At 27.7% G+C, this 24,701-nt stretch overlaps 1 protein-coding gene across 1 annotated transcript; it reads right to left on the bottom strand.

Moving 5' to 3' along the window:
* Window positions 1-20,386: 20,386 nt before the first annotated feature.
* On the bottom strand, window positions 20,387-21,733 carry LOC114417835 (calmodulin-like protein 7). Its single transcript, XM_028382872.1, has one exon. It carries the CDS (start codon window positions 21,239-21,241, stop codon window positions 20,597-20,599), a length of 645 nt encoding a protein of 214 aa, XP_028238673.1. The 5' UTR covers window positions 21,242-21,733; the 3' UTR covers window positions 20,387-20,596.
* Between the last annotated feature and the right edge of the window lie 2,968 nt (window positions 21,734-24,701).

Raw genomic sequence — 24,701 nt, 5'->3', positions numbered from 1 at the left:
ATGCCTATTTCTCATTAAGACTTTAAATAGGTTGATGGGTCTATTTTTAAACATGTTATATAATAAGCTTACAAGCTAATAAACGTATCACTGAAAAGACAAATAAATTTACAGGATGATATATGTTTAATTACATGCTAACAATTCTATCACACTCTTTGAAGTTGATTGGAAATTGGTGGCTGACACTTCAACAGTGGTTCTACTGGAGAAACTGAATTCCAAGATATTCTTTTTAGATGTGGAACTTCCATTTCTTCAATCCCAAACTCTAAGGTGAGTTTCGTAAAGAAGCAAGTCAATCAAGTAGTTGATAATTTAGCAAGACTTCAAGATTTTATATTAAGATTACTCTCATGTTTTCAATCATATCTCATCTTGTATTACGTAAGTTATGAATGAAATGCAATAATTTTATTTCCTTTTAAAAAATTCTATCACACAAGAAAATAATCAAAACCACAAAATATATTGCACTTTGTAGATATTAAAACTAATTCAAATTAAAAAATTAGTGAAGTACAAGTATGAATATAAAGTCTCACATTGAATAAAAATGAATGAATTGAACAACATATAAGTAAGAATAACTCATAAGTCTAATGCTTTAAGATTTTGAGTTGAATGTAATGTCACATTAACTTGCATGATTTACTTATGATTGGTGAAGATCACATAAAGTTTTAACCCTCCTTATTTCCAACAATTACTATTTGATGGTGTGACTTGAAGACCTACTTATATGAGTATTACAACAATGCAAGCAATACTCATGGATGGAAAGAGATTGATACCTAAGTAGGAGATTGTTGGAGTCGGTGGTGGATGCACTCATAACATTATGGGGACAATTATTCCCATAAATAATTATTTTTTTACTTAAACATCTTTAATAAACAATAATTTTACCTCCACAAAAAGTTTAGTGTTTCTCCATAAGACAATTTTTTTTTTTAAATGAAGGTAAAGAGTTATGAGAAAAAGAATTATACATTAATAGTGTAAAATTTTTTAAACCATCATCAAATTACAATTTATTATGTATGATAAGTTTTGTTGATTTTTCTGATAATTATTTTAAAAATCATATTATCAGTGAATTATGATTGGACGATAATGTAAAAATGCTTTATAGTATTAGTACATGGCCATTAAACTCAAAAGTTATAAGAGATAAAAGAGAAAATACATTCATATCTGTAGAAGATAGTTGTAATTAATAAAAAAAATTAGGTATTTTAGAATTTTTTTGTTGTGAGATTATGTATTAATTTTGTAAAAACTTATAATATTTCTTTTATAAAAATATTATGGATTTTGTTTTCCCCCACTAAATAAATTTTATGGATCCTGCGATGGTTGGAGTGCAGTATGAATATGAGTTCTCTATCAAGTTCACTTTATGTGATTTGTTTATGGTGAATTAGTAAAGATTTTTTTTTTCAATTTTACCCATAATTTTTCCAATAATTAATATCGGAGTTGGTCAGACAAATATCGAGTCATGGCGGAATTCATGATGGATTCATTCATGGGATTCATGCAGGTAGATCTTGTGTCGAATATATATATATATATATATATATATATATATATTAATTAAAATATATGATTTTCTTTATTAAATATAATATTTTATTAAAAAATACTATTATTTATAAACAAACTCATTTATCAAATTTAATGAGCTTTTCTAAAATTCTACAACTGATCGAACTATGTAAAAAAAGCTTTAAAAGATTTGAACCTTTTTTTCCTTCTAAATATAGATTGTAGATGTCAACATATAATATGACTTATTTCCACCTCTATGCATAGAAGACATAAAAATTTTCGTTCTATATACATAATTAATGAAATTATATACTTCCTCCTGTTTTAAATATAAAAAATGTATCATTTTCTTAGTTTTAAACATAGGAAAATTTCAATTAATTTTACTTTATTATTATCTTTTAAATTTTTTTCATTTAATTAAAATTTTAGTTTTAATGATTTTTTATTTTTGATAATAAATTTTAATAAAAGAGATTAAAAAAATAATTTTTAATTAAGATTGGCATAATTTAATATGATTAATTAATTTCTTTAGTTAGCGTGAAATATATATATATATATATATATATATATATATATATATATATATATTTATATTTGAGACGAAAAAGTATTCTACTAACTTTATCATATATATGTGTGTCTGGGTGTGTGGGAGGCGAAATGCTTCATGCCTAGTTGTTTAATTTGATCCTATCAAACATTTGACCAATTTATGATGTGTGCAATATATGGTTGTGGGCATGTTGATAGTTGAAATCCTATAATTAAATATCATAATTGTGTATTTCATTGTCATCCAATAATTAAACAAGAAACTTGGCCTCTTGTACCAAATTAGTTAAATGAATAGGTCAATCCAAAGGAAAAGACAAGATTTCTAAATGATCCCTTCCTTTTTTGTGTTTTCCTCTTGAAAGAAATATTAATTAAAGAAATATAGATTTTTAATTTTATCAAAATTTTCTATAAAATTGTATAAAAAATTCATGAATTACTATGTCAGTACACATTTTTATATAAAAAAACTTATTTAATATCTTTAATGTATTTTTTAAGGGTCTTGTTATGGGTTCAAAATTTTACGATAAGATAATATAAAAATAACAATTTAGTGTCACTTCTAAAGTAGTTTTTATATATAATTTTTTTTTTTATCTTACATGATTATTTCTAATTTATGATAGTGTAAGATTCTTTATTGTCTGTGCATAGAATATTTATTTTCCCCCATATATATATATATATATATTAATAACAATTTGTATTAAAAAAGTATTTACAAGTTTTTGATTAATCATTGTTATCATTGATATTTTTTCTTACTACGTTAGAATGATTCAATTAAAAAACAATCTATATCGATATGTAGTTGGTCCGAGTGATAATAAATTCGATTTTTATAAGGAAGATTTCAGATTAAAAATTTTATAAATAGAAAAATGTAAATAAGAAAAAAAAATCATGCTAAAGGTGATAAGTCAGATTCCTCGATCAAAATTAATTATCAATAAAAGTTTTGAATATTCCATACCATTTACATGTTAAAAAAAAAAAAAAACTAGCAGAGGCAGCTGGTAGAGGAAGAAAAATGGTGAACATACGGAAGAGAATGGCTCAAGAAATGGGAGAAGTGTATTTTGACCGAGTGCATCGTTTACAGTGCTGTAGGTTGAATGGCTAACCAAGGCGTGTGGGCGTGAATGAATGAAATGTGCTCTCTAGAGAGTGTGTAGAAGCAAAAGCATGAGAGACTGAGAATGAGAGAGATCAATGGTGTGATGAGAGTGGTGACAGTGACAGAGAGAGAGACTAACACCACACCCAACAGCAGCACGAGTGGCCTTAGGGGCCCAATCATATGCCACCTTACTGCTTCTTGTATAGTCATTTCTCATTTTCTTATTGCACTCTGCAGCTGCTGAAAGAAAGAGACAACTTCTGAGGAAGTGTCTGTGTCATCTCCATCTTGTCTCTCACTATATAAACAAATTAATGCACGTACTCACAATGATTTCATATGCAAATTAATTAATTCAGAGAGCCATCCAGAAATTTCAATTCTTGCTGATAAGGTAAAAACTTTCATCTTCAGTATGCATGATGATATGATAAAGTCTAAGTCACATAAGACATTTGAACTTAAGGATTACAATTCATTTTGAACCTAATAATAAATGTGTGTAAAAAAATTATGGTAATTAAAAGGAGACACATAAGAATTTGAGTTTCAACATGCTTAATTACTTTGATATCCACTTGTCTTATACTTATATTGAGTGTTAGATAAAGTTATATAATATAATGCTCACATTTAACATCTGATAAAGTCATTAAGTATTGTATCAACTTATCTCGTCATATTTCCCCATCTATAAAAAAAATTAAATAAACTTCATATCTGGTATAACTTGGGAATATGTATATATTCATCAAATTGAGATTATGTTAAAATATAGTAATTCAAATTGAATAAATTAAATTTATTTATATTGATTTAGAAAATAAATTTATTTTAATTTGTGTTGAACTTTAATTATTTCTATCTAATGTGTTCCATTTTAGGTAATACACGCAATTTTATGGAGGAAAATATTTGAATATAATCATTGCAAAACACATTCTTAAGAAGAGATGAAAAATTTTAAATATATCTAAGTCTCAAATCAAATATTAGATTTCTATTTGTATCAATGAGTCAAAGCTTATACAGATATTTTCGTATTCTATGACCACCAAAGAGAAATTAAAAAAAAACTAATTACAATAGTTACAAAATAAAAATCCTCAATATTACCACTACTTGATTGTTAGTTCATGTTTTTTCAACTCAATTTGAACACTACAACAAAAGTGTTGTTTAGTAATGACCAAAAGTCGACTCTGAATCACAAAGACCGACGCAAATTTGTACATAGCAGTAGTGGTGGATGCTACAAAACTCGATCGAAGCAAAATATCCGTGTACACATTTTGGTCGATACTAAGTTGCATTGGTTAAAAAAAACAGACACCATCTTTAAAGCTAACTTTTAAAAAATGAGGTTTGAAGTTGTGTGTAGAGTCCATGTGGTGGATGCTAAGCCAGCGGAACTTGTGTCGGCTTAAAGGCAATATTTAAGATCTTTCAAATTTGATTTGACTCCAATTTTAGTACCACTTAAATTGGAGTCAGGAAATTTGCTAGTTGTCAACTTTTAACCTAAAAAGGGCTTGTACAAATATAGTTATTGAAACTAGTGAGATATTTGAAACCCTATTGAATAAATTTTGAAATTCAGTCAATTAGAATGAGAACAAACAAACTGGGATATTTTTGCACTGACATGTTGCTCAATTGACATAAAAAATTAGTCCAAGAAAAAAGAAATAAAACAAGAATTGATTGTAGAGTTTAGATTGATTCAAATATTTGCCAAAAGGATAGACCATACTCCATCTATGAAGCATTTCATGAGGAATGAAAGCCATGTGGAGCATGAGGGGTTCTTGTCACATATGGTTGTCGAGATTAATGTGTTTTCCCTTCTAGACCACACAAAGTCATTTTGAAAAAATATTTTCTCTATTGCCATACATCTACCTAAAGTGACTAAAATAGTTCTTGCACCTACTGCTTTAGCATACATTCATAGGGATTAGTGTTTACTAATGAATATTAAAATTAGAATTGGCACAAAGGTTGATTAATTTATTCTTTTCTTCCCGCGCAACTTTTATTTTCAAAAGTGATGGCTATGGAATGATGAGCACCCAAGGTGTTTCAAATGGGAGCAGAGGATTTGAGTTAGGTGGATGGTTTGAGTGGTAATGTTTATCCATGCTATTCTTCATTTTTTTTATAATCACGACAAAGATTTAAATCAAAAACTTTACTCAAACTACTCACCCCTTCATTATTAGACAAATCCTAGTCAGTAAAAACAATTATATTGTAAATGAATTCTAATTAATTTTTATTTACTTAAAAATATAAAAGAATATATATATATATATATATATATATATATATATATATATATATATATATATATATATAAAGGTAAGAAGTGATATATTTTAGTTTCAATGACATTTTTGTTGACTTATTCGTATGCTAACATTACTGTATTTTGAGTTTATAATCGAACCACTTGTTAAATATTTTTGTCGCAAATAATGTCAAATGAACATTCATAAAAATATCACTATTTTTATTAAAAATTCTAATAAAGAAGATTGATAATCTATCTCCTGATTATAGAAATATTAAATTCAAAAGAAATATGTATATATCATAGCTAAATTCTTTTAGTACTTGCTGCACGCATGGAAGGGATCTAACGAAGTTCAGATGTGGATGCAAAGGTAGTTAAATATATGATTGTAGCTTAATTTGGCATATATACAATTAGAGTATAAATTTTTTTTCCATGAGTAAGAACCAAAGATAGCGTCAAGATATATAACAATTCATGTACTCTTACACAACCAATTAATTAATCTAGATCCCCTAATTACATTTTTAGCTTGTAATTAATACAAGGTGAATGCACACTATATTTAATTAAGTCATTCAAAGAATTGAGGCCCAAGTTTAGTATCAATGTCTGTTATGCTACTAGCTAGGATCTATGTGGAAATCTGCAATATTTATTTTTAATGACGCGACTTTCCTTTTCGAAGGCTAAACTTTTTTGTTTTCTTAATCAATTGTAGTACACTGGGACGTTGTGAATTTGTGAAAAATATGTAATGGTTAAATTGTAATTTTGATTTTTTTATAATTTTAAATGTATAATTTTAATTTTATTTTTAAATCAAAATATTTAGTTTTTATATTTTTTAAAATAAATAATTTTGATCCTTCTATAAACATTAACTTTGATGTGACATATATACTTAACTTATTAACATTATATTTATATGACAGGAAGTTAAATAAAAAAAATCTTAACAAAAATTAAACTTATGAGTTTTTATTAAAAAAATAAGATAATAAACCATAAAAATATTTGTTTTTTTAATTAATTTATAAATACTATTTTATACGTATCATTAGTTAACAGTTATTAATTTTTTAAAATTATAAAAATTTATGAATTAAAAAAACACTTATATATAAATATTTTTAATTTTATTTTATATCATTTTATATATTTTATTTTGAATAGTTTACATATTTTTATTTAATTTTAACAATTTATAATTAAATTTCATAAATTAATATATAAATTATTTTGTAAAATGATTTTAATATATAGATTATTTTTACACTAATTATATATATTAATATAATTCAATCAATTAATATGTAAATTATAAAAAGCGTAAATTCATTCTAATATGTAAGTTATTTTTATTCTAGTTATATAAATTAATAAAATTGTAATATTTAATTTTTTAGGAAACTTATATGTTAATATTTTCATTTTAACTATAAAAAATATTTAGTAATTTTTATAATACCAGTTATATAAATCAAGAAAATTATATTAATTAATATGTAAATTGTTTATGCAATTTATAATAATTATGTAAATTTATTTTTATATATGCAAAATAAATTTTTTATTTGAATTATAATAAATAATAAACTTTTAATTATTTAGGTTATTTAAATATTATTTTAAATTTACGTAATTTTTATAAATTACATATAATAATTTCTTAAAATAATCTATATATTAGTTTATGTAATTTTTTTAAAGTTATAATAAAATAAGAACAAATTTTTATATATAATAATTTATTATTTATATTAAAATAAAATTTTATAATAAAAATAATACATGCAAAATTAAATATTAAATATTTTATTTTAATTTATAAATTTTTATAATTTAAAAAAATTAATAATTCTTGGCTTAAAGTAGAATTGATAAAATTAATTAAACAAAATAAGTATCTTTGCTCATTTATTGTTTTGTCCTTAAATAATATATTATGAGTTTAATTTCTTAAAATAAAATTTATAAAATTAACATTTAACTTTAAGTGATTAATTCATAGGTCAAAATTATAATTTAACTAAAAATAATTCTACTGGCTTATTAATTGGCAATCATTCATTAGATAACTTCGCAAATTTTATGCGTGCATTTAAATATATTTTTCTATGCTAATACGTGTTTTCTTTACAACGATGCTAATACGTGTTAATAACGTGTTTTATTTTCCCCTCCTTTGGCTTTTTTCCCCCTCACCCCACCCCACCCATCTTGGCATATTTCGTTCTGATGATTTCTCATCCGGAATGGTTAGAGTAACTTGTATGATTAGTAATAGACTCATAGCTATTGGAGGATTGAATAACTTAGTCAAGACTCAAGTGGTTGTGACAATTATTTTTTAAGATTAATTATAGTTTTAGTCTTTTCTATTAGGTAAATTTTTTGTTTTTAATTTTTTTAGTTAATTAAGTCTTCATTTTTAAAATCAAGTAAACTCATTCTCTTTCTCAATTTGCTCTCATGTAAATCCTTGGTTTAAGTATATATTGAGTCCCTTGATTATAAACAAAGGTATAATTGGATCTCTTAATTATTAAAAATTCAATCATATTCTTTAATTATTTAAAAATTTTAATTGAGTCTTTCAATTATCAAAAAATTCAATTAAATCTTTTAATTATTTAAAAAAATTAATTAATTTCCTCAATTATTAAAAAGTTTAATCATACCCTTAAATTATTTAAAACACTACAGTTAAATCTAAGAAATCCCTTTTAAAAAATTATATTTCATAATACAAAATGACCTAATTATAGTGTTTTAAATAATTAAAAGACTTCATTAAATTTTTAAATAATTGGGAGGCTCAATTGTAATATTTTAAACAACTAAAAAATTTGACTGAAATTTTTAATAATTGAGAGACCCAATTGAATTTTTAAATATAATTAAGAAATCAATTTTATAATTAAGCATAAATCCTTATTGTATAAATGGTTAATCATAATTTTAACAAATTAAATGAATTAATTTTTTTAGTTTTACTAGAAACTCGGTAACCAGTAACCACAATGTTAAACTTCACTCCAAATAAATAAATAAATTTCCTCTTTCCAAACACTAATTTTATATCATATAAAATCTTTCATATTTCAATAAATTTTTACTAATATTTTATTTCTAAACTTAAAATATTTTTGTTTGGGGCCATATTTTTTGCCTTTGTTTAGGGGCTATGGACTTCGCATCACCTAATTAACCACCTTCAATCACAACTAAACTAACATTCTCGACCACCTCAAAATTGCTATCTCCAAGCATCTGACTTACAAGATGACATTCAATCCCCCAACTGGCTTCGACCCTTGCCACATCAGTCATGTCATTATGTGCTCAAGTAATTAACTTGCCACATCAACGTTTTACATATATATATATAGTGTTAGGATCAATGTTCTTTAAATGTTTTATTATATAATTAAATTAAGAATAAAGTTCAGTCCAAATTTTAAATTTAATACAAGAGTTACTTTCAATTTCAATCTAGAAGTAATTTTAATTTTTTTTTAATGTGAGTTCAAACGTATGAAAGTATATTTAGAATCAAATTCACTTTTTCCTAAATAGGTATTCATTCACTTTTTTACACACTTTCATCTTAGTTGAACTGACTTAGGCATCAGTTCTTGAATGTGCACCATTGCCATTTGTTCCGTCGAGACTGCAGTTGTGTTCCATCGTCATTCCCAGCTTGAAGCCTCTTCGCTACCACTTAATTACAAAGAACCTACGATCCTTCCACCGAACAATTTCATATTTGGAATTTATTGTGAATCCCAAATGTTTGGATAAAAAGTAAAACAAAAATTGAGAGTGTTGAGTAACAAAAATTGACCACGACACCAAATTTACCTAACTTGAAAAATTGAAAAACCTAAATAGTTAAAGAAAATAAGAAACAAAAATCACACATTATACAAATAAGAAAACTAGTACAATTAAGCTAAATTTATATTAGTGGCTTATTGACAGAAAATTATGTTTTTTTTTTCTTTGATTGAGTAATTTTATATGCATAATTGTGAATTTAGTTCATATTAGAAGTCATAATTAGGTAAATTACATATCAAACTTAGACTTTAAAATTGAAATTTTAATATTTCAGGTAGAGTTTTCTTAAAATCGTAATCTTCTAACCTAAAATCAATGTGAGTGTAAATTTACACACTGACAAATATTAAAAATTATTGTTGACATAATTTTTAATATAATTGTTGTAGAAGTAAATCAGATTATCAATAAATAGATGATAGTGTAAAATAACATAAGTAGATTATAACGCTTAAGAATACGCCGACTAGCTAATTTAATTTCAAGATGCTTATATCCTCGACTATTCACAAAAAATGGTTCTATTCGTATATAAGCAGGTTCAATAATTAAAAACATACCAACAAAACCAGCTGACGCATAGTGTTAAAATTTGTATATTACATAGCTAGAGATTCAAAGGTGCCTGATTGAATTAACACAAGTATATATATTACTGACACTTAGAAGTATCAAAACAAAAAATCTCACCGTTAATAAGTCTCTAGAAGACTTGATAAAATGTCAATCTTTAATCAAAATATCTAATGAAGAACACACAGGATATACAAATGTTATAGAAACAAATCAATAACTTTCAAAATTGTAAGGGCACCAAACATGCATGCATGACCCTTGATGATATTCTAACCACATCTTGATAACATTAATGATGAGTTCATCAATGTTGAGAGCTATTTCAACTCCTTTAATTAAACGTGAAAGAAAGATAAGAAGATGATGAGAAGGAACAATTATAAACAATTTGTGAAGATAGCTTAGACAATTGGTTGAAGAATAATATAATTTTAAGTATGGGGTCACTCCCGGAAGTACCGGCCTGTCTTCTTCTACCTCTTCACGTTACTTAATTTCGTCCTTCTCATTACATTAATTATATCAATCTCTCTCTCTCTCTTCTATAAGATGTGGACAAGTTGAAAAGAACCTTACTATTAGAAAAATAAAGTGTGATAACACCCCAAACCACCCCGTCTCTTTCTCAAGAAACAAACAAACAATAAATTAATAAAACTAATTAAGCGGCTAGATTAAAATAACAACACAACAAAAAGCATCGCTTTCGATCTTGCAGTCAACGATTCCTTCACCAACTCACTTCCTAGGTTCCAAACTCCAAGTTTCTTCTTCACCAATGTACAACACCTCCCCTGCCCCCCCCCCCCCCCCCCCCCACTTCCTATGCCTCACCAAGTTCTTCTCTAACCATCAGCAGGTTAATCATGCTCCTCTAGGGCCTTGTTTCAATGATTTTCAATATAAGCATTTATATAAGAAAAAATAAGAAAGAAAAATGAAATAAATTTCTTCTATAAGTTAAAAATAATTTATGCTGCAAAGGATATATAGATTGAAGGGTGTCAATATAGTTGAAATTCTAATCTCTATTGTGATATCTTTGCATATTTGCATACGTTTTTTTAAAAAATAGTTCATGCATGAATTTAAAATAGGCTTTTTGAAGAAACTAAATGATGTTAGCTTCTAAAAAAAACTAGTTTTAACTTATGCTCAAGCTAATATTAATTTATGGGAGAAACTAATTTATTTTTTTCTTCTCATCTTTTTACTTTAAATACTAAGAGATACTTATTCAAATTAATAGGACCTAATAAATATAACATCTATTCCCTTTCAAACTTCGGCTTATTTTACAGTCATATAGTCATCACCACTTATCTTAAAAAGACAAATTAATCAAAGAATATAGAAGTGCACTATTCTTTTATTTTCATGTACTAGATTTTAGCTGTCATATCACTTAGATGATCCTTGCATTATAGGGACGTTAATGGAACTCCAGTGATCAGTTTAGTAAGTAAAACATACTTATAGTGTGTTTTTTGGTAAATGATTACAAACTTGATTTTAAATAATCCTAATTATGTAAAATTAACTTTGACTATAATTATGTCTGGTTTGAAGTTTATATTTGCAAACTTAAAAACAACTTTGTGGTAAAACTTGATATAAAATTCCCATCTGAATATTTTGTTTTTTACTACTCAAATCTTAAGATACACTTCTTCCAATACAATGCTGGATTGTGTGTAAAGAAAACTAAGAAAGCTTGACAGTTTGTATGATCTGTTGTTATTTGGTCTCTCTCACTATATGGAAATGGTATCATTTTTAGAAATGAAGTACCTAACAGTAAATATATTTCTTATTTGATAAAATTCAGGTCTTAGTCATGACTAAATGCAAAGATGAAGGGTTTTAATTAAGTTCTTTCCAGAGTGGTCAACAAATCCTTTTATACGCTTGAAGAGCTTAAAGTTAGCAGGTTTATATGTTTCTTTGGCTGATAAATAAACAATTAAGCATGATTATATATCTCTTACAAAATTCCATTTGCTACTTCCATAATCAAATTTAAGGAGAGTATGGTCGATCTCTCAAGCATGTTATTAAAGGACTTGCTTTGGCCAATTCACACAGTTATGGAACTTGATTGATTAGAATAATTAGGTAAAGGCTGACGAACAATGGAATTACCAATTACTTTTGTGCCTTGTATGACTAAGAAATAACTTTATATTATATTTCCAAGTTGTAACAGATGACACAAACTATTTTAATTAGTTCGGCAGTGCTGGCAAACCTTTAATATGTGTGGACCACTAAATAAGGTCATGTATGTATATTAATATTATAATAATGAAAGGAAAAGAACTTACATCTTGCATGCATTTGTAGGTATGATGATGTGATAGGCATTTCATTAGTTTTGGTGTCTCTTTTTTTTATTTGATTCATTTAGGGAATTTATATTAATAATATCCCGTTCACAAATAAAGTTTATTCTTCTTTTTAGTAAGAATTCCACTATATAAACTAGTTGTTGAAGCATTCCCCAGCTTTTACATAGGCTTCTTCACCAATGAAGCAGTTTAAACATAGAGATGCGTAAATTTCCAGCAGCACAGTACAGCATCGATCTGCATATGCAAAGATCATTGAAAAAGGCTCATATATAACCCATATATATAAATGTTCAAAAAGCTGAACTACTGAACTCTAACTAGCTTTCTTTTCATTTTCTCTGATATTGTTGAACCACATTTCTTCTAGTGTAAGCATCAATTTTATCTGAGTACTTCACAAATGTTACTTTAGCTTCAGTGATTGACCCAAAGTCAAGGGTTCCAAACTCTATCGCAAAACAAATTCAAATAACGTTTGGTTCTCCTTTTTAATAATTAGCTTAAAATATAAACCATGTGTGTATGTGTGTACATGTGTGTTTCGAATTTTGCGAATAACATTTAGGTCTTGAGAAAGACATGATCTTCCCTTTAGGAAAGAATCGAAAAAGAAATTAATGAACAAGCCCTTCGAAAAACCTGTTGAAACATCATGGTACTAGTGCAACAACAGCAATATAAAGTATGGTTATCTTAATCAACTTTTTTTATATAAATTAAACAAATGGAACCCACTATGTAGTCTTGATTAAACAATTGTTAGTAAAGTTAATCCATGGGTGTGGACCACTTCCAAAGAAAAAAAAAATTAACTGTCAATTCCATGTGAAGGGCACCTATTGCATCGAAGCTAGCACGATGGTGCATGTTCTCACTCTTTTACAAGCCGCTTTTCACTCAAAGTGGGTTGAGATTGTTGCACACACATCTCTTGTGTTCCATGGAAAGCCAATCCAAAGCTTTCAAACTTATGTTAATTAATTAATTCAAATCCCCATTAGCGCCACCCCCCCCCCCCCCCCCCCCCCATTATTTTAAGGGCTAAACAACCGACCAAACTGAAGCGTTCATGTGACGGATTATGATAGAATTGGAACCTTTCTTGTCATCATGCACCTGCTTAGCTAGTTTAACCTCTTTCCAAATGGAGTTCTACAAACGATTGGTGGCAGAATGTCAACGATTTTGCTTCCATTTGATTGGTGGGTGCATGATCCGTAGTGATGATCTTAAGTTGTTTTCATTTTTTTTCCTGAAGTAAAAATCATGAGTGTCCTTCAATTTATTTAATCAAAAATTAATCATGTTTGTGATGTGTGATTGTCATTTGTTTAAGAAAATTTTAGTTATATTAAATAAATTATTCTGCAAGTTACACTTATCTAACATATGTACTTAATTTGAATTATTTTTCTCGGTTAACTATATGTAATTTGAATTTGAATACATTGAATTCTTCAGGACTAAGGCCAAATTTACTGTGGGGTCAACATTATTAATGAGCTAGCCTTGCGGTTTAAAATCTTATCCTCATTCAAGATTTAAATTAGAGAAAGGACAAAATTTAGACTATAATTGTCTTTAGTGTTGTTCTTGCATCAGACCTGAAATTTCAGATGGGTAATCCGCATAATATAAAATTTCATTAAATATCAATACAGAATATGTACTGAGAAAAGACTTCGACTCATCAAAATCACATATAGAATTACATCTAAATTAGGTATATAAAATTGATTAAGTGGTTAAGAAAGAAAGGAAAAAAAATAAACAAATTAACATTTATGGATAAAAAAAATTACTTCTAAAATTTTTTCTAGAAAAAAAAACAAAACTAATGGTATCCTTGAAATTTTAAGGAGTTTGATATTGCTAATGAGAAACTATATCCCCCTATCTCTTCTTTGGTATGCCTAAACTCATTCAACTATTGTTCCAAAAAATAATTATATCAAAATCCTTATATTTCTGAGTAACATAATAAACATTGTTTAAATTAAGTTGGTCTTGAAGAAATTTAAGGTCGATTCTGATGCGCCTAGTACTAATGCATCATATAGAAATATATGTACAACTTTAATTTTTCTTAGCAATATATGTACAACTTCAATGAAAATTATACAAGATAGCAAAATTAAGAGTACAGTTTTGATATAGTATTATTTTTTATCAGTATAATCTATATTTTTTTTATCAATTTTTTATATACTATTAATATAAAGATTTTTAAGTTGAGTACTATTTTTTTGGGTATAAGCTATAATTATCTTTTATTGATTTTATTCTAACTGAATTAGCTAAAATCATTATTAACAACAAAGCTATTCTAGATATGACTTTTAATTGCGACGAAAGTTAATAATTTATATTTACATAACAATAACATTAAATGATAATGTAAAAAAAATTAAACTGTTATATTCTGATTAAATTAAAAAAAAAGTTAATGATCTTCTATGTCTAAGTTTCATTGTAATTAACGGGTCGGCAGAAAATTTACCAAATGGGCAGATATGAGATATTATATTAATTAGCCTATTGTCAAATCCCATAATTCATTGGACAAAACGAAAAAAGAAAAAAAAAAAACACTCCGCACTATATATGTTCCATGTATCGTAGTTTAGAAAAAGGAGTGGTAGTAAAACAATATATTATTCATTTGGAGACGAATTTTTATATTTATATTGTATTCTTATTTATATATAAATTATTAATGTAGGCTGATACGCCTAGGAGGAAAAAAGGAAATAGTAGCAAAGCTTAAAGAATTTAGTTCCAACATATTTGGAAGTGCATGCAATTATAGTACTTAGAAACTTCTGTGGCGAATTTTAAAAGTTTACTAGTAATAAAATTGAACTTTGTTGGAGCTTAGGGAACTTACAATAAACGCTATATATTATAATAAAGGAACGCTTCTGTGACACATTGGTGTTTGATATCTATGAGAAAAGGAATTGTCTTTAATCAAATACACTTTGAAAGAATGATTACTTAGAAACATGACTCGGCAGGGTTCTTTAATACATTCTAGTTTAACTTATCAATGAAAAAGTGTTTTTATTTTTATTCAATAATTCGTTTTCGCCATTAAAATTTCTATTTTGGAAAGGAATGATTGTTGGTAGAACCTAAACAACTCAAATAGATTAATGTCTAAGATACTAGTGAAAGTGTCACAATGTCGATCGGGTATCTGCTTTAGGTAATTACTTAAAAAAGATGTCGATTAAGCCACTTGAGATATAAAATCCATCGTTAACAGAGTATGTTTATTTGGTTTCATTTTTTATTCTTTGATTTAATTAAAAACTGATAGATTGCAAGACAGATATAGTCCTTTGGTTTTATATATCACTCTCGTCCTTCGTTGTCCAATCAAAGCAGCTTAAAAAAGTAAAATTAAGGGTTCGATTAGTTATTAATATTATCATATTATTATAATTACTACAAAAATATTATATGAAACAAAACTCATGTCAGGATTGAGATGTATGTACCTGATCATGCAACGTTTGTTTCATTTATTTATAGAATTAATCATATAAAGATTTTTTCTTTCTTGCGCACGATGGATTAGGCTTCTAAACAAAACAACTTACCCAATTCAGGGAATCTGAAAGATGCAGTTAAGTGTGTTGATGAAATGATTAAAAACTAACTATTTAGTATCATGGACATCAGCAAGGTTTGGTTGTAAGTTTACAGGTTGAGCAAAAGTGCAAGACCTTTTGATAAGATTTTCCAAATGCTTAAACCCTAATTCCGAAGTGTCTGGATTAGATTATATAAACTTATAATTATAATAATAATTTTATTGAGGGAACTTTTGACCAAACGAAAAATAATGTTTTTCCAAATTAATCAAAACTACTAAACACTAAACAGACATATAATCTTTCAAGGAAAAATAAAGAGCACCGTATTTATTTAACAAGAATTTCAAATAGAAAATTTTAATATATTTCAAAATAGGGTACTATTAAGAAAATCTTTACAATTTATTAAATATTAATCTTTTAAAAATAAAATAAAATTCGAATTATTAATTCAATTGAAGTGCAAGTGTGCAACTAGCATCACTCAAGTTTTTGTTCTGGTCATCGGTACAACAGAAAATGGGCCAACTAAAGCCCAGCTAAAGAGAGAAAGGCTCGTAAAGCATGGCCCAACAATACAGATAAATCTAAAAATACAACCCAGTACACCCACTGAACAAAAAAGGAGCCAAAGTTTAGCCTAAAAATACAACCCAGTACACCCCATAAATCTTCTGTCAACAACCTCTTTTATTACAGAAAGGGTGATCCAGAATGTAAAAGGGGGGCATTGATACTACAGCAAGTAAACCACAAAAAAATAATCCAATAATTGTTAGCACAAATGATGGAGATTTGTGTCCCTTAATCAAGTGGTTATGAAGTAAACTATGCTGAGAGATGAATACTCATCTTGTGTGCGCTCACAATAGCTAACGAATATTAATCACTGCTTCTAGCATAGCTATTTCATGTCAATACCATGATCAAAAGAAATAAAAACAGTCTAAAAAGTTAATCTGACAACTAAAACTTGGCTAAAGCTTTCTATAACCTATAAAAATCAAGTAACACCTGCTTTTACATTTTAATTGGTTGGGCTTTCTGAAATATAAAAGGAGGTGTTGCTTGATTTTTATGGGTTAGAAGAAACACCCCTAAAACTTTTACATTTTGAAAGCATTTTGAAAGCCTTTTCCAAATTGGTCCATGTCATTGTCACGCACGAAAAAATTAATTGTAAAAATAAATTATATTTCTTATTTGAATTAATTTTGATATAAATTATATTAATGACAACACATATTACTTTTTTAATAGTAATCGAATTAATTATTATATAAATTATCTTTTTATATAAATTTAAATTAATGATGAGATAAATTACTCTTTTTCACTGTAATCAAATTAATATCATGAATTGATTTGGTTACTATTAATAAAGGTAATTCTTATAATAATTAATTTGATTACCTTTATAAATAATAACTTGTATCCAATTAATTTAATTTTAATTAAAAAAGATATTGAGTACTATTAAAAATGGTAAATTATATCACAATTAATTTAATTACTTTAGAAAAAGGTAAGTTTCATTTATAATTAATAAAAAATCATTAAAAAACAACAAAAATATGAATTTGTTGTGTGTCTCAATGAAGATCACAATCAAATCATGATTTTGTTATACAGTTTTTCCATGAACCATTATGCATGTGAGGAAGGTGCCAAAAATAATACAATGAAATCAAAATTTTGTTATATACTATAAAACAAAATCTTGATTATAGTTTTCGCACCCCCTAATGTAGCAGAAGCGTGATTCCATTGTGTATTGTGTGTAAGGGTAAATTTGGAGTTTTGGAATGGTGGTAAGGGCTAATAACACTTTGGTTGGAGCCAATAGCAACTGCCTATTGCAAATGATGAGTGAGTTATAGGCCCAATAAAATTAACTCATCAAGAAAGAAATCACTACATCCATAATATTGAAGAATTCTTTTTATTATGCTATTGGTACGAAATATTTATTGACTTTGTTGATAACTAATCTTTATCGAGAAATCTAGCTAGTCGCCTTTGGTGAGATCTTGCTTAAAGATACCGAATCCAGTACTACTTAAACCAACAACTTGTTGGTATCTATATATTGAAGAATAACATTGACGTTATCAACACTTTTTAAACGAATTTATCGATTTCAATAATGGATAGATTTAATTGTTGTGTCGTAATTATAAGTAGAGCTAACTCAAATTAAGTTGAGCTACATCTAGCTAGACTCCACTTGATAAGAATTAACTTGACTTGAAACTTGATTTGAGTTCAATATGAACTTTTTTTTAGTTCGAACTCGACTTGATACAAGCTCATGAATCACTTGATTCTATTTTAATTATAATTATTTTATATTTATTTATTTCATACAAAATTAAAAATAATATAAAACTAATTTAAAAACTAGTTATATGAATTTAATAATATAAATATATTATTGGCTTAATTGCAAAAATAGTTTTCCTATTTTTTCTAACTTACTAAATTGGTCTTTCTATATTTTAATTCACTATCAGAGTTTTCTATTTTTTTTCAAATTGACCATTTGTGTCTTCAGAGCAAAAATTAGATGTTGACTGTTAAGAGAAAACGTTAACGATCAGGTGTCATTATCTAATTAATGACACATGTCAATCAACGAACAATTACATAATGACATGTGGCAAACAATATTTTTTGTTAAGAGTCAACATTCAATTTTAATCATGAGAATTCAAATAGCCAAATTTTTTTTTAAAAAAAAAAGACTCTAATAGTGAATTAAAATGTAGGGAGACCCACTTAGTGAGTTGGGAGAAATAGGATGACTATTTTTACAATTAAGCCATTTTATTCAATATATATTGGATTGATTCATGAAACAATTGAGTCAAACTATACATGACCGGAGTAAACTCAGCTCATTTATTATATGAGTTTAGTTTTTAAGATGAATTGTGAATATTTAAATAATTTTAATCTGTATAAATGAAATATCAAATAACTTTGTATTAGTATAATATTTATTTGTATGAAATGAACTTTGAATCTAACCATAAGTTTTTTAAAAAAATATTATTTAATTAAAAATTATTGAGCCATATAATAGTTGATAAATATTATACTGTATAATTTGATTTCATCCTTTTCTTAATTTATTTTCTAACCAGTGAATTCTTCACTATAAATACCCTAAAATAACGTGATCTATTCATGCTTGCCTAAGCTACAGTACATAATGATCTATAAAGATGATAAGTTTCACCATGAAAAGATTTTTTTCCATCAATAATAATACCGAAGCTTAATTAAATGATTGGCACGGAGCATGGAAAAACAATTCTCTCTTTGTCCCAAAAATAATTGTAATTTTAACTTTGAAAAAAATTCAAATTAACTTATGCTCTTACTTTTTAATGAGATATTTAAATATCTATTTCAATTTTTTCTTATAATAAATAATATCATTTTAAAATACTTAATAATATGTTTATTGAAATTAAGAGAGAATAAAGATATTATACTAAAATTATTCCTCTAATAAATATTAATTCTCTTAAAATATTTATTTTCTTAATGTGTAAAAAAATCTAAAATATCAATCATTTTAGAACGATTGGAGTATAAAACAGAATTCACAATATTTGGACAATATGCATTCACAGAACACAAAAGAAAAATAAAGACATCCCATGATAAAAATTCATGCTCATTTTCATTGACATCGATTGAGCTATTGAGGACTCCACCAAAGTTCCACGTTTCCTTGGCATGTTGTGAAAAGTGTGGTATCCAATATGACTCGTATGTACTCTTTCAAGGCACAAGGATAGCCTAACAAATTGACATTTTCTTTTTGAGGAATAGACAAAAGAGTCAAAGAGAACAGTGTCCATAACTCTCTCTCTCTCTCTCTCTCTCTCTTTGTTAGATCAAATCATCAGAGTGGGGAGACAGTTTGATAGTGTGAGACAAATTCATCAAATGACATCCACTTGATCACAAAAAAAATCCCAAGGAAAAGAGTGCACATGAAACCGAGATATGAAATCAGAGACACGTGTTCATTCTTCTGTGTACTTGTGATGTCACCCTATAATTTTCCTTGCTCAAAAGGCATTATCTATCTCACCACAAAATGCTTGTTTGAAAAGTAATCTCCTAAACAGTTTATATACAATAATTGTCCTCTAAAGTATTCAATCAACTTAATCAAAACGAAATTGCGTTGCTTAATCAGTCATCTTGCTATTTGACACTCCTATGCAGTACTTCGTGAAGTAAAAGAAAAAAGCAAACAATACTTGCATCCCTTAAGTTTGACATAATTATACACCATAACATAATACTATGCATCTCTCCATTAATGTACACATTTTCTATTTTTTTACATTATTATATTAAATAAGGAGTTCGGGTTTTTTTTAATCAGTAAATAGATAATTATGGGATATCATATATAACTAAATCGTAACTAAAACTAGAGACCAATTCCTTAAAGTATTAAAATTTGTTTAAGCTGATAGTTTTTTTCAATAGATGATTTTACATATACATAAACTTGATAAACAAACCTTTAACCACATACTTAAACAGTATCATCATCTGGCAAACATGTCACATTATGCTATCTTAAGATATGTTGTACAGTGAAAAAAAGAAGAAAACAAAGGAAATAATATTGAAATACAGCACAAACCCATTTCAAGATCTAATTGGCAAGTCCACTTTGCATCATGGATCGAAATTCTTCAAAATCCACGAACCCATCTCCATTTTTATCAACCCCTTTGATCATGCGCTTGCACTCTCTAAGACTACAATTATCACACCCTAGATTGATCAGAACTCTCTGCAGTTCCTTGGCTGAAATTAGGCCATTCTTGTCAGTGTCAAAGATAAGAAAAGCATCCATGAGGTAACCACCACCATGCTCCATGCCACTTCCAAATTTCTCTTCTTCTTCTTCTTCTTCCATGCCATTCATGACAATCATCAACTCATCCAAGTCCACAAACCCATCTCCATTGAAGTCCAACACTCTCACCATGCCTTCAGCTTCCTTGTCAGCAGTGCACTTGTTGTATCCAAGGCATGAGAGCACTTCACTGAGCTCAGTAGCTGATATCTTCCCATCCCCATTAGTGTCGATAAGCTTGAAAACTTGATGAAACTGAGTAGAGAGCTCCATGTGAAGGAAAGAAGAGGTTGACAAGTCAGAACTTGAAGTGAATTTTCTGTTGGATTGTCTCCTCTTGCGGCACGCACTCATCATGTCCTTGATTCTTGGTTTATTGAGGAAGAATTTGGTCTTCCTATGAAGAAAGGTAAAGCAAGTAGTGAAGGGTTGCAACATAATTAAGGGAGATTGAGAGTAAGAACTTTGTTGAGCATGTGTGTAGCTTTAATCTATGACATCTCCTTTACCAGGAGGTCTTGATTGAGCAGGCTGTTGTAAATTACCATACTTGTCTTCGATTTTATAAGGATAAAAAAATCTGACATGCACTTTTGTCACCTTGAAAATTGTAATAATTCTCCAAGTTTTATTCCGAGGTGATCTCAACTCTGGAGGCACTTGGCAAAAGGCTGAACCCTTTCTGAGACATGGCTCTTCATATTATTCTCTTCTCTTTCTTCTTAGTATCAGCTGATTATGAAATTCTGTTGATTGAATCATACACAAACAAGTAGATAAGGATGGATTTAGAGAGACTGATTCATTTTGGATTTGATTAAGGTCTTAATTGGTGGCTGGCGTACAAAAGTCAGAAAATATTTCCCATACTATGTGCTAGCAATTAACTTTCGCTTTCACAGGCCTACAATTATTTTGTTATCTATATGTTGTGATCTCCGCATGGACTGCATCAATGAAATTGACAAAGCAATTCTCATTGGTGGCTGTGTGTTTGGATTTTGTGAACAATAGACAATCCTGTTTTTTTTAGGAACTTCGGTTCCATTATCAATCCTTGTAATGGCCTTGTTATATAATATCCAACCTTGTAACGAGATTGGATGGCATGACACATTAATAATTTAATGTGTAAATAACCACTTTAGTATCTGCATTTTACAAATAGTGACAATTCCGTGCATATATTATGAAAACGATCAATTTAATCTACAAAAATATAAATGTAATGTTAATTTAGTTCAACTATCAAGTTGTATCTATTTTCGTTATTATTTTTTACGACGTGACAAGTAAAGGACAACGTGACAAATACACATGTCAAAAGTGATTTTCCCGCTTTAGGTCAAGTAACTAGGTATCAATTTGTCAGTTCTATCTTTTTGAAGAAAATATCTCCCTTCTTTTCCAACAATCCTTCCATTGTATACCACTTGTGGCGGCTTCATCAAGATGTATCCACCATTGTGGTCACCCACCCACCAACCCTCCTCCACAACTCCACTTCCCTTTCCCCCTTCATCCTTCAATGGTTGAGGTGAATGTTGAGAGTTGCTTGCACACATAGCTCCATTCCAAAGTCTTGAAGGTCTTGACTTAGAGTGAGTTCAACTAGGATAAGCTAGAATTGCAACAAAATTGGGGTTTGAAGAATGGCGTTGGGGGTTATTTGCCGGAATCAATACTTCTTACCGAGTTGTTTGTCGGAATTGCTAAGCCATTGAAGGCAGAATCACGAAGTCATCAAAGAGTGGTAATAATGAGAAAAAATCACTGACATTTTAGTTCAAAACACTATTGATTGATGTGGAATGTTTCCTGCATACGTGCATTTGCCTCGTCATCAATGACATGCCACATCTACCGTCAATGTTAACTAAAACAAAAATAACTTGGCGGTCGAACTAAAATATTAGTACATTTGCATATTTGTGAACCAAATTGATCATTTTTATAATATAGGGACAAAATTATCAGCACCTACAAAATAAGAACTTAAGTGACCATTTACACTAATTTAATATTAGCATTTACTTCACGTATTGGACACTTAGCTACATCAAATTTTAATTGGTTTAATTTCTTTTTTTATCCCTATAGTTGCAATAATATTCTTTTATAGGGAGTCCTCCTAGTTTTATCTCCTTGGAGACTCCTCCTTTCTTATGTTACTGTTTTTTATCGTATGATGTAGTACGCTCTATGCTTACTTAGTTTTCTTTATGTTTCTGTTTTGGGCATTTTGCTCTATAAGCCGTAAAAAAAAAAAAAATCTTTTTTAGTTTTTATAGATTAAAACATGTTTCTATAGTTACAATTTTTTTATCCTTTTGATTTTTATCATTAAGTGTGACTAATCTCATTTGAAACTAACATAAGGTGATTCATTTAATCAACATTCATTTCAAACAAATTTTAGATGACAAAGATCAAAAGGATAAATAAAATAAAGAATAGGAATATGTTGGTATGCTTGCCACAAGTGTGTAGATGTATGAGATTGAGAGAAAATGGATAAGGGAGGGAGAGAGAAAATAGTATGTTGTCTTAATATGATATTAGTTAATTTACATTTGTGAAGAATGTAAATATTTATACAATTGTTAGGGGTCTAAATTGGTGGGAGAATATGTTATGGCACGTGTCATATGTTGATTTGCGTTGGGTATCCCACACTCCCCGTTTTCTTACTCCAATTTTGTATCTTATAACGGTTTGTATTTTATGTTTACTTTAGTCATTCTCGTTTAGTATTATTAGCCGGGTAACCCCTAGAACATGATCAAAATGAGATGTTTTAAGTTAAAAGGAATTAAAATAAAAATTTGTTGTAAGAGAATTAAATAGGTAATTAAACTATTTTAATTTTAAAGGAGATCACTTTATATTTTCTTTTTTTGATAAAATATTTTATGTTTGTATTTTGTTGTGCACAGGTGTAAAATATAAGTATATTTTTGGTGGTTCCATCTCAAAACTTAATTGAGATTGACATTTAATTACAGATTGATTACACCCAAGCACCGGAGGAATCCACCCTTAAAAGCTACCTATTCAAGTGGGGAGAACCATGCAATTAAATACTCCACTAAGCATCTCATATTCATCGATGTGGGACTGAGCATCTCATATTCATCGATGTGGGACTGAGCACCACACAAAACCCAAGTCTCTATCATAGCACTATTCTTGAGAGCCGACTTTTTTTTTAATGTAGAAGGAGAAGAATTACATATTTTCTTTTACTTAATTTTAGAGAAATGATTATTTTTTGCAAAATTTGTGTCAAAAAATTTTAAAAAATATTTCTTCAAGAATTTATTTAAAATATATTAATAATGTAATATTTTTTATATTATATATAAAATATCAATGAGGAATCTAAGTTATTTTGAGAGTAATTTTAAAATGTTAATCCTCATAGTTAAAGAGAACTCACATTTAATCATTATATTACAAGAAAATAAAGAAAAAAGAATGAAAATAAATTGAGGAAATTTAGTTCAATTGATTAAATAATATGTGAATTGTTATAAACTTCTAAATATTTCTCTTCTAAATATTTCTCTTCTATTTCTATGAATAAAAAATAACTTTCTCAAAATTACTCTTTAGAATAACATATCCCTCTTCATAAGTAATTTCTAATTAATTAATAGTATAAAAATCTTTACAGGGATAACACTAAAATTAAACTTTCTTAAAATCATCTTCAGCAAAAACATTATTTTACTAATTAAAACGAATTCAAATAAAAGAACAACTTTATTAAAGTCCATTTAGATCAACTTTTTTTTATAAATAATTGTAAAAGGAAAAAAAAAACTTCTCTTATGAGCTAATTTGTAAAAATTTCCTTATATTAATCTTTCCAAAAACTGATTTTTACTTGTATATA

Source organism: Glycine soja, chromosome 1, assembly GCF_004193775.1.
Source record: "Glycine soja cultivar W05 chromosome 1, ASM419377v2, whole genome shotgun sequence".
Taxonomy (NCBI): Eukaryota; Viridiplantae; Streptophyta; class Magnoliopsida; order Fabales; family Fabaceae; genus Glycine; species Glycine soja.
This window is presented reverse-complemented; position numbering and strand designations above follow the sequence as displayed.

Excerpts from the sequence above, each read along its gene's own strand:
- LOC114417835 (XM_028382872.1), bottom strand. The coding sequence starts at position 21,241 with ATGTTGCAACCCTTCACTACTTGCTTTACCTTTCTTCATAGGAAGACC.